The 12,484-nt window shown below is 44.6% G+C and overlaps 1 protein-coding gene across 2 annotated transcripts in view; it reads right to left on the bottom strand.

Annotated features, from left to right (window-relative positions):
* Positions 1 to 897: 897 nt before the first annotated feature.
* The window catches only part of ctsbb (cathepsin Bb), a 32,838-nt gene continuing 21,251 nt past the window's right edge, over positions 898 to 12,484 (bottom strand). For both annotated transcript variants that reach the window (XM_084330099.1, XM_084330098.1), the window contains exons 7-10: positions 8,295 to 8,438; positions 5,120 to 5,236; positions 4,048 to 4,176; positions 898 to 1,285 (exon numbers count right to left, since the gene is read on the bottom strand). In XM_084330099.1, the coding sequence (XP_084186225.1) occupies positions 1,125 to 1,285; positions 4,048 to 4,176; positions 5,120 to 5,236; positions 8,295 to 8,438 (551 nt within the window). In that variant the 3' untranslated portion in view covers positions 898 to 1,124. The remainder of the gene's footprint in view (positions 1,286 to 4,047; positions 4,177 to 5,119; positions 5,237 to 8,294; positions 8,439 to 12,484) is intronic.

The raw sequence follows: 12,484 nt of genomic DNA, 5'->3' as shown, positions 1-12,484 counted from the left end.
GTGTGTTAGTGAAAGGGTTAACCGTCTGTAGTGTGGTAGTGAAAGGGTTAACTGTCTGTAGTGTGGTTGTGAAAGGGTTAACCCTTTGTCGTGTGGCAGTGAAAGGGTTAACCTTCTGTATTGTGGTAGTGAAAGGGTTAACCGTCTGTAGTGTGTTAGTGAAAGGGTTGACCTTCTGTATTGTAGTAGTGAAAGGGTTAACCGTCTGTAGTGTGGTAGTGAAAGGGTTAACTGTCTGTAGTGTGGTAGTGAAAGGGTTGACCTTCTGTAGTGTGGTAGTGAAAGGGTTAACCTTCTGTAGTGTGGTAGTGAAAGGTTAACCTTCTGTAGTGTGGTAGTGAAAGGGTTAAACGTCTGTAGTGTGGTTGTGAAAGGGTTAACCGTCTGTAGTGTGGTTGTGAACGGGTTAACCCTTTGTCATGTGGCAGTGAAAGGGTTAACCTTCTGTAGTGTGGTAGTGAAAGGGTTAACCATCTGTAGTGTGGTAGTGAAAGGGTTAACCGTCTATAGTGTGGTTGTGAAAGGGTTAACCAACCATTTGTTGTGTGCCAGTGAAAGGGTTAACCTTCTGTAGTGTGGTAGTGAAAGGGTCAACCGTCTGTAGTGTGGTTGTGAAAGGGTTAACCTTCTGTATTGTGGCAGTGAAAGGGTTAACCCTTTGGTAGTGTGGCAGTGAAAGGGTTACTTGTCAGTGATAACATGGAGTGATGTAGGTCAGTGATGTCAGTGATGTCAATGAAGAACGAAGAGACAGGAGGCAGACAGTTTTATTACAACACAAATCAAACAAACAAGTTGTTTTTGATGCTTCAGTCGTCTAACAGAACATTTCCAGGTCGATCTTATTAATAAACAAAGATATCATTCACAGAATTTACTCGTGGAAATGGGTCTGCCTCTTTAGATCCTCCGTTGATTTGATTCCAGGAGCGTCGTGAGCTGCAGTAGCGTCCTGGTGAGTCTTAAATAAGACTATTTCCGGGTTCCGGTTCCGGGTCGAGGATGGAATAGTCGCTCATGGCCACGATGTGACTCCCGTATTTTTATATTTAGTCCTAAAAGCCTCTTTTTATATTTTCAACTCGGTTAAACCTTTTTGTACAGTATATACCTCCTTTATGTTTCTACCTATTTATTTTGGCTGCAAGAACCACAATGGCGACGAGACAACTGAGAAATGAATCCAAGAAGGACGACGCTCCCGCTGATATAACCTGTGGGATGCCTGCCACCACCTCGGACTCCATGCCACATTCATCATTCCCACGCTTGATCTTGAAGTATCCTAAACAAATAACAACAGGAATTCAGAGTGAGATTTACAGTCACAGTTTTGGTATAATGTATCCGTCATTCTTGGAATGTCCTTGAAGGACCAACCTTCACTTAACCTGTTAAGCCCTAGCCATATTTTCAGAAAATGTGCCTAAAAATACATACAAGTACAAGTAAATGGAAGATTGCTCCACTTCTACAAGAGACATTTGCATATTCTTGGTATCTAGGGACATCTACAGACCTCAGGGAATGTATTCACAGTCTCAGAAATATTGTGTCTGTTACTAGGCTTGAGTAAATTGTAATGAACCAAAGGAGAATATAATTTTTTAATTGTTTATCTTTGACGGTGAATAACACCATGCTAACATTGACCGGACGTGAAAAATTCTCAACCTTCTTGAGATCAAGTGTACAAAAGAATCGAAGCAAATTAATAAAGGGCAGATGATTTACAGGGGGTTTTGTAGATACAGTACTGAATTTTTCCATCTGGACACATGCAATTGAAATATGAATATAGAATATCAGGCCTATAAATGACCTTATTATGGCCAATTCACACATCTATGGATCGGGCCAAATCTCCTCTTTCCAATGGCAGAGAAATCTACTGTAAGTACAGTTACTTTTTTGTAATATAAATAGCTCTGCCATTTTTCATCTGATTGAGCCATGTTTTTTTCCCAGACGTTCACAGAAAGGTAAAGAAACTAACTACATTATATTTTATGGCAATAACGTTCAGGTTTGTTCGACCCTTGAGATATGATCCCGAAAAATTCTTTTCACGTCAGACAGATGTTTGATCGGGGCTGGCGTGAGCTGGGTAGTGTAGTTTTTCGAAATTCGAAAGCCCATCAAAAGCCCTGGGTCTCTTCTTTCAAAGGACTACACTCAATTTTGAATGAAACCATAAACAGAGAGGCCTATTGGGATGTTGGATCCTAATGTGAAAAACTGATTTACCTTACCTTGCTACCTCTTTATCTTTTTTATGCTCGCTTGTGCCTGTATTTTATACTCCTGTGAAGCACTTTGAACAGCAATTTCTGTATGAAAAGTGCTATACAAATAAAGTTTATTATTATTACTTTTGGCTGCGCCAAATCCTTGCAGCAATATGCGCCGGTTTCCAACTCAATGCGCTGAGATTTCTATAAACTCATATTTCACTAATAACACTTAATTAAAATCATTGGTAAACAAACGTAGTGCTGAAAATATACACGTTGACTGCTGTTTTGACAGGGTTAGGGTATTTACTCTTGGCTACATTTGAAAAAGAAATGCAACATTAATTAAGAGAGGGAACTGCGCCCTGAGAGGGGTCAAAGAAGGGTCAAAGTGGGTATCAAGCAAGAGCGAAGACTGTCAGGTTTTAAACTGTGGATACCAAACAGAAGGTAAAGATGACTTTGAACTGTTAAACAGTAATCCAGAACAATTTTATTGCACTGTAAAAACACTTTATGTGCTCATTTCTATTCTATTATACTAAAACTGAATCAAACCATAAACAAAGTGGCCTGTTGGGATGTTACAGTAGATCCTAATGTGAAAAACTGTGATTTTATATCTTTATCGTGTTTTGTAACAGATTACAGAAATTCAAGAAGCCTATTGGAACGTGAGGTTCTGATATGATTTTGATTAATATATCTGCATTATTTTATCCCACTTTATGTTTTGCTCTTGCTGCTTGTTTTACACTGATTTTATGTCTTATTTCTTACGGATGTAAATCACTTTGAACTGCAATCCCCTGTATGTAATAATAATATAAAGTTATTATTATTATTCGAGATCAATAAGTTCTGTATTGATCGATTTATGGCGTGATATGAATCTCGGCCCTGTACCGGGCTTAAGGGTTATAACCTGAAGGCTTTTTACCACTAGGCATAATGTATATCTAGGCCCCAAATTAGATCGTCATAAATATCTTAATTGGAAAAAATATACACATGCACTCTTCCTACTATACTTCTATCTCTACTACTATATGCACTCGACACTGCAGCACCCACGTTTCAGCACTGTTTGATGAACATTGTTACTCAGTTGTAAGAGTTCCCCTTCCTGATGACTTGTCGTACAGAACTTGTAAGTCGCTTTGGATAAAAACGTCAGCTAAATGACTAAATGTAAATGTAAATAAAAGGGGGACAAATATTTCTCTAATTGGGGCCCAAATTATGCCATACTGGAAAACAGCCCTGAATGTTGGTCATCCAAGTGCACTTCAGGAACGTCATAGGCTGGCAACCCTCTATAGGGAGGTGTGGTCTGACGTCACTTTGGACCGCCCGCAAGGTCCACCCCTATAGGGATTTATCATTGGGAAAATGGATTATCGGCTATTGTAACAATTCTGCCTCATGAACATTGGCAAGCTTTCCATTTTTGCACAAAATGAGTTCCCTTCTATCACTAACATTATTGTTTAAGCACTTTTGGTTGAAATAAAATTCGACGTAATTATTTTACGATTAATTGCGAATATCTTCATGTTGAGCTATAGATTGTGGATGAATACGCACAGAAAGGTACACCATGCAAATGTTCATGCTTTATTTGTTTTAAACGAGACGATTTAGAAATGAGCAATGGGGGAAATACGTTGCAATTTTAAGCGAGGTGGACCGGCCGGAAACAGCAATGACGTAACCACTACACACCTCCCTATTGTGATCCACCTTGATCCACCACGAGACCCTGTTAGTGATCTACCTTGATCCACCACGAGACTCTGTTAGTAGTTACTACCTTTATCTCCCCAATCACTGTTCCAGGAGTTGGCGATCAGCCAGTAAGGGGTCCCGTTCTCCTCCCCCCAGCCCAGGATCTTGATGGCATGGCCCCCCAGGAAATCCCCTGTCACGTGCTGGTACACTCCTACAGGACGGAAGAGCAGAACAACAGGAGTGAGAGGACACACCACATGTAAAAAAAAAAATGTAAAAGAAGAATAGACAGTCAGAACTTTTTAGTACTTAAGTACATTTAAAAGTAGAAACCTTTTTTTTGTATCCACTTTTTCTCCTTATTTTCTATTTTTCTCCCATCCCAATTTCGCCTCGCCAATTCTCCCTTCAATTCTCCCCTCCCCTGTCTCGAACGTTGCTAGACTATGCCTCCCACTGGTCGGCTGCAGTGAGGACCAAGCCTTGCATCACGTGTCCCCTCCGGTACACGAGGAGGCAGCTGTCGCATCTTTTCACCTGTACAGCGTGATCTCTCAGTGGCGAGGAGTAACGTGTGGGAGGCTCACGCTGCCCCCGATACTTCCTGATTCTGCTGTACAGGCGCACCAACCGACCTGTAGGAGTCGCTGTCCACAACGTCCAATCCCCATCCACCGGCTGTCCCACCCTCTAACACTGCCAATTGTGTTAGTATGACGACCGGCCAAGCCGGTAGCAACGCAGAGAGCTGGGCTCGATACCAGCATCTCCTGCGTTAGTGGCGAGCGCCTTGCCCACTGCGCCACTCAGCCGCCCTAAAAGTAGAAACTTTTTGACTTTTACTCAAGTGTGTTTTTAGCCAGATACTTTTACTTGAGTACGATTTTGAGACGGTACCCATACTTTCACGTATAATTTCTGGGTAGTTTTTACACCCCTGGGTGTATTTGTGTGTGTCTGTGTACGTGTATTTGTGTCTGTGTGTGTCTGTGTACGTGTATTTGTGTGTGTGTGTGTGTGTGTGTGTGTGTGTCTGTCTGTCTGTCTGTCTGTCTGTGTGTGTGTGTGTCTGTGTCTGTGTCTGTGTCTGTGTCTGTGTCTGTGTCTGTGTATTTGTGTGTGTGTCTGTGTATTTGTGTGTGTGTCTGACTCACCAGTCTTGTAGAGGAGGAAATCGGCATACACACTGAAAGCCGCCTCCACTGGTCCATTCTTATACAACTCCAACATGATCGCCTCCTGCTGACGGGGGACACTGTACCGAAGTTTACCTGTAGAGGGAGACAGAGAGACAGTATCAACATCAATACAATAGTTTGACAACTGGTTGGTTGGTTGACTGATTAGGTTAGATTCAAATGTATTGTCATTATACAGAATAACAGTACAACAAAAAAGAGGTTTGGCATCCAACCAGAGTGCAAATGTAACAGTAAAGTGCAATAGTAACATACAATGTACAGTTAAACTGGGTGTAAGATATATAAATGAGTACTACTGGGTAATAGTGCTATTACAGTATATATATTGGATGGTCAGCTTAGCAACAGGGTAACTGTAAGACATAAATTACCCTCACTTTGCCATAAAAAAGAATAGGAGAGGAGAGGTGATAGAGAGCAGATATTATGTGTGTTTCCCGCTGTGTGTTTATGCCCATATTAGGAGTTCTGGTGATGAAATCAGATTGTACAGCAAGCAGGCCGATGTCCATATATGGAGTTACGCCACACCTGTCTCGTCACCACACTGATTGAAGAGAGAGAACAAGAAGACACAGAGAGAGCTGGAAAACCTTGATCGGCTAATCCATGGTGGACGTGAGTAGAGAGAACATTAACGCTGGCAGCGTGGCTACTTGAGTAGAGCTCCGGACTCATGATCGGAAGATCACCGGTTCGAGCCCCGGTCAAGGCCGTTGTCGGAAAGTGGTGTTGTTGTCCAGCAGGGGGCACTCTGTCCTCTGGACCAGTCAGTAACAATGCCCCTGTTACGGTGAGAGGGACACCGTACAGCTGCGAGTGCCGTCCTTCAGATGAGACGCTAAACCGAGGTCCTGACTGAATTCGTTAAAGAACCCAGGACGCCTATCGTAGAGAGTAGGGTGTTCTCCGATGTTCCTGGCCAAATCAGGTCTACGACATCAAGGCCACCTAATCATCCCTTCCCCCTAATTGGCTGATTATCAATCCCTGTCTCCTGAGCCGTTCAGCCATTGTGTAGTGTGATGTGATGTGTGCCGGGTGCCAGTGTAATGGCAGCCATTAAGCCTGCGTAGCCCAAGGTTGGGTGCTAGCAGTGGTGGTGAAGGAGGCAATTTCCCTAACCCTATGTTGTAAATCGATTTGAGTCTGAGAAAAGCGCTATATAAATGTAATGAATGACTATTATTATTATTATTATTATTATTATTATTATTATTATTATTATTATTATTATTATTATTATTATTATTATTATTATTATTATTATTATTATTATTATTATTATTATTATTATTATTATTAACGCACTGTGTATGATCTGTTTAGGAAGGAGGACCCTGCTGTGTATGATCTGTTTAGGAAGGAGTACCCTGCTGTGTGCTACGACCCCTGCCTGTCTGTGAACCCACTCGGTGTACGACCCCTGACTACCCTCCGCCACGCCCGTCCCTGGGCTGTCCGAGAACCCGTCTCCTTGTACCAAACCTCGTTCCCAGTTTTATCTCCTCCGTGAGATAAAGCCTGGTAAAGCACTACTGCCGAAAGTGTCTGTGGGGTAGAATTTCCGGTGTATGTACTTCCCCTGGAAGCTGCCTCCGAACGGACCAAACTTTTCCCGAATCCTGTCGGCAAACAAGCTAGAACGTCCCGGTCATGTAGTAAATTCTTCAGGCAAAGCCGTTGCAGTGGCTTAAACGAGGAAATATTGTGCACTTCACACGTTTCTATAATTGTTTTGTCAAAACCAGAAAGCCTGTAGCCGCCGGTACTTCCTGTACTTCTGTTTACGCACTTTAGGAGGCATATCTTTACCAGCCTACCTTTTACCAAACCTCTCTACTGGACCTCGATTGTTCTACTGGACTGTGGACGGGAGACTGCTGTGTGCGTTAACCCTTCCTTTCCACAAACTGCAACAAACATTTTCATTTATGTGGAGTTGCACCTTGAATTTATGGTTTTCATTGAAGTGAACGCTCTACAACCACACAAATTATATATGCAGTAAACATGTATATATATGGTGTATACAGCACTATTGTACATGCTATCATATAATGTAGTTATATGGGTAGACTATACACTATATTATGAGGGTGGATGATTGACTGACACACTTACTCTGCCACCACAGACTAGGGCTGACCCCTATTAGTCGAATAGTCGACTAATCGATCGAAAGGAGCCGTAGTTGACTGCCAACCTCTTAGTCAAAAAAATTTAAAATAATATTACAATCTTTTTTTTCTTTTTTTTTAATCATTCTTTCCAAAAGAAAAGAGGCCTAGAAGCGTGGCTAACGCTAATGGCACGCATACCAGAGGCTAACTGCCTAAGAAAACAGGCACAGAGGCACTGAAAGAGGATTTCACCCATCTAATGAACACACTAGACTAGACAAATATCAAGATGTATCCATCAGTGGACCAATTGCATGCTTTTGCAGAGGACAAGAAGCCTTCCGTCGACTCCTTCAGACATTAAGTCCACAGCCCAAATTGTGTGTGTACATTGTGTCCTATATGTTACTTTATGTTATACATTATATTTTATATACACCGTGGGAAGGTGGGAACGCAATTAAATGTTTCTGTATGTCTTGCACATAATGAGAAATGACAAAGTTGACTTTGACTAAGACAAAACGGTGATGTTGAAATTGCTTCATGCAGAAGCAACAATGCATTCGTTTTTGTAAATGTTTTGATGTTTTTCTGATGTGCAGGTATTTGCTGTTAGTATTTCTGGGTATTACTATTTCTGCATAGTGTACAACACAAGATGGACTGCGTACCTGGGTATTTCTGCATAGTACAACACAAGATGGACTGTGTACCTGGGTATTTCTGCATAGTACAACACAAGATGGACTGTGTACCTGGGTATTTATGCATAGTACAACACAAGATGGACTGTGTATCTGGGTATTTCTGCATAGTACAACACAAGATGGATGGACTGTGTACCAAAGTATTTCTGCATAGTACAACACAAGATGGACTGTGTACCAAAGTATTTCTGCATAGTACAACACAAGATGGACTGTGTACCAAAGTATTTCTGCATAGTGTACAACACAAGATGGACTGTGTACCAAAGTATTTCTGCATAGTACAACACGTACCAAAGTATTTGTCCTTCTTGTAGGACGGGGAGTATCCGTCGATGCACTGCGTCTTGCACTTTGGGGTTTCCTGCTCGCCGTGGCAGGGGGGGCGAGTTCCGTTCACATGGTGCTCACAAGGAGCGATGCTATAAGGCTGGCAGCCTGTACACACACACGCACACACACACGCACACACACACGCACACACACACGCACACACACACACACACACACACAGTTTAACCCTTTCACTACCACACTACAGACTGTTAACCCTTTCACTACCACACTACAGACGGTTAACCCTTTCACTACCACACTACAGAAGGTTAACCTTTCACTACCACACTACAGACGGTTAACCCTTTCACTACCACACTACAGAAGGTTAACCCTTTCACTACCACACTACAGAAGGTTAACCCTTTCACTAGCACACTACAGAAGGTTAACCTTTCCCTACCACACTACAGAAGGTTAACCTTTCACTACCACACTACAGAAGGTTAACCTTTCACTACCACACTACAGCAGGTTAACCTTTCACTAGCACACTACAGAAGGTTAACCCTTTCACTACCACACTACAGAAGGTTAACCCTTTCACTACCACACTACAGACGGTTAACCTTTCACTACCACACTACAGACGGTTAACCCTTTCACTACCACACCACAGACAGTTAACCCTTTCACTACCACACTACAGAAGGTTCTGTATCGTTAGTGGCTTAGCTTGGCTTCGCCTTCTGCACTATCTCGCGTACGTGCACGCGTACTGAATAAACCACAAATGTACCTCTAATACCAGTATTAGTCTGACCACACCCCTCATCAGCTTACCTTCATAAGCAGGTGTGTGGTCACCTGCTCTCCTCCTTCTCGCTTTCACCACAAGGAAGAGGTGCCTCGGTAGATCCCCACACTTGACACCATGATGGAAGAAATTGGATTAGGAACAGCTTGGGAAACAAGGATACGTTGACATCATATCTTTATTTTCTCTCTCACTATTTTCGAGAAAATACGGCGATATTGTCTTCGTACTGGAGTGTCTAGAAGATGATGATCATTCTACAAACCCTCCACCGGTTTTCGTATTGGGAGCACGCCGCTGCATGCTTCTCAACTGCAGTTCCTTGCTGTGTTTGTTGGGGTGAAACCTGTCAGGCCACAGCTGAACTGTCGGACATGCCGCTGTTGTGAGGAGCGGTGCGTTCCAGGTTGGGTGAGTAGTGTTTGCTGGCGGGCTCCACTTGTCTGTTAGTGCTATGGGGGCTACTAGACGAAGTTTATGGAAACCGGCCCCAGGCTAGGGTCCTTTGTTTAGCCGTCTAGGCGACAGAGGGCCTTGGTCTGGCGACCATTATAGTTTTAACTAGTGGGCCGCGACCATTGACACTGGTGATCCCTGTGTGTTCTGGACGAGTGGATTCTCTCTGTCACCGTGTTAAGACCCCATCTTTCATATCCAAATGAGAGTATTCCTTCACGAGGGGATATGTGCATGTAATGTGCGATAGCGGCAGATTCGTGTTCAAAGTCAGCTATACAGGCCAGTTGGTACTGTGCTGATTCCGCCGGACGTGTTATTGTCACCGTTGTGAAGCGGTGTTGACGTCTTGTTTTCCCTTTTCTCTTAAAAAGTGAGGAGGGTTCAGAACGGCGGCCTGTCTGGGTGAGTGTTATGTCATTGTTTACATGTTCATAGCTTACGGTTAGCCGGTCGGTGGCCTGGCGCGGGGTAGCTTGGCTTCTCGCGCGCCGCCGGGAGCTCGCTCCTGATCGCGTGCGTCGTAGATCGGCGTCTCGCGAGCGGAAGCGATAGCACCCGAACGGCTGGAGCAGCCGTTAGCTTGATGCTATTCTGTTGAACGTGCTTTGATTTTTAACATGTTTTACACTTTTGACCACGACGTCATCCTTGACAGGGGATGTTCGTCAACCCTGCCCGAGCCTAGACGGGGATTGCGTCAACAAAGAGGACTGTAGCGACTGGTGGAGCGGCGACGCTGCCCGGATCGAACAACACGGGACGCTTGTGACTGCACTTCGCTGATCTGCGTTCCGGGCAGGTACGGGGTTGGCCAGACCCTCATAACACGTCTTCTGGTTTTACCTTGCTAAATGTATTGTGAATGACGGTGTTTTTTCCCAAAACGTGTGTTGTTGCAATGCATTTGAGATACGTTGCGGGTTGTGTGTGAGCTGTTTTTGTCACTGGCAGTAGCTTCTCCGTGCAGGTCGTGATGTATTGATCTGGTTGTTGTGTGAGAAACATCATGGTGTTTATGTGTACCGTGTACTCACTACTAAGGCAACTAACCTATGAAGCTATGCTTGGTGACGAGTGAGTAAAAGAATGTTCTTTCTCAGACTGTAATGACAATGGACAGTGAGTTCACACATTAACAGGTTTTCCTGTTTTAACTGGCCGTATTGAGGGTAAAATTAGGAGGATTGTGTTTTTCCCCCCCCGGTTCCCTGGGGACTTTATCACCTCCTATCAGACATGTTGTGCATTAATTGTGTCTTTCGTGTGGTAGGGATACGATGTAACTCTCAGCTTGATTGCTGAGGTTGTGCTAAATCTGCTGGGGAAACTTATTTCCTAAAGGGAAATTGGTTTGGTTGCTGTCGTGTGCTTAGCAAGGCCTGTGGTCGATACTAATCAAGAATGATGTATTCTCTCATTGTGATGATGATGGGTTGTGTGTGTCATGTGACCTACAACTGGGTTGTACTGGCCACAGAAGCACATGTGTATGTTGGACCGGGGTTCTTAGAGCCCTCTCTATTCTGTGTTTTTCCTTAGTAAAAATCAGATAGCAGGTTAGCTCGTGCGCTGTGTGGAGCTGTGAAACGCTTCATAGAGCTGACTATGACTGTGTCATATTCTCTTTTTGTCGTTACGTCGTATCATGGGTGTGGGGTCGTAAAGGGGTGAACTGGTAACCTTTCCTCTCCCCATTGTTCTGTCGGTCAGGGGTACACCCCCTGTCCTTCAAGGTTCCCGTCACGTGGCGGTTCGGCACGTTACGGGGGGGGGGGGGGGGGGGGGGGGAGGGAGTTCCTGGTCCCACGGCCTGGTATATTGGGCGTGTGCACCGCAGGAATTCCCCCGCCATAGAGTACGTCACCGTGCGCGTTTCTGTTGGTAGGACTTCCGTGTGCTGTTCAGGTCCATGTGATGGATCTGTTTTCAGGGGGGGTGGTCAGGGCTCCTCCTCACCAAGCGCCTACTCAGGCCTTCTGTGAGTTCGGACTCCTTCTTCCATGTGATCCATGTGAGGAAGCCTCCATCAGAGTACAGAGCCTTCCTCCTCAGATTGTCAAAGTGAGTGGACCCTCTAGAAGGGTCCTTTTCTATTGTATGTATATTCGATTCAATTCGTTTATTGAGTGTGTATGGGTTCGGTGCCTCTTCCCCGGAGGCCCTAAAACCAGTTTTTTACATGGCTCAAGGTGCAATATATTCTTTTCAATCTGTACAGCTCGCGTGGGAAGTCTCTCTGGGGATCCCCGTCTCTTTCCTATGGGAGGGTGGTGGGATGTAAAAATGTGAACATTTTTTACCCCGGCTGTGTAGACTGGGATACATACTGTTGATGCTTCCTTCTTTCTATTCCAGAAGTGTTGGAGTTAGGGAGTGTCACACCCCTCTTGTCGTTCCCCTGGGCGCCTTGGGGATTCAATGACAGGTCTAAATAGCCTGTTCATTGATGGGGGTGTGTCCCGACGCACGTATAGTGCTAGCTCGCTGTAAACAGGCGATTGACTGGCACGCCTTAGTTGCTTGTGGTTGAAACAGCGTTTTTATAAAGCAACTGAGATGGGGGTTTTTCCTCTTCCGGCGACCACATCCCATGACCTGGGTGGGTTGTCGACGGATCCTCATTCATGTCTGGGGGATGATGACGGGATGGATCTGAACATATGTAGTGGGGTCTCACGCCCTTGGGGTGGGCCACCAGGCGCGGTTCGTCCCGACGTCTGGGTGGCGCCTTCTTTTCATGTTAAGATCAACACGCATATCTGCCCTTTTCCTGGGGCATGTCGGCGTGGTTAGGGCACGGGACTGGTTCTGGTCACGCTGGTCCAGATCAGTTGAACCCGTTGTCCGCCGGGGATGCAGATCTGCTGTTCTGGTACCCTGAGGGACTTGGGCTTTTTTCAGGGGGAAAAATGCCAGGTCGGTCTGGGTGTCA

Source organism: Notolepis coatsorum (genome assembly GCF_963971535.1).
Source record: "Notolepis coatsorum genome assembly, chromosome: 15".
Classification (NCBI taxonomy): Eukaryota; Metazoa; Chordata; class Actinopteri; order Aulopiformes; family Paralepididae; genus Notolepis; species Notolepis coatsorum.
This window is presented reverse-complemented; position numbering and strand designations above follow the sequence as displayed.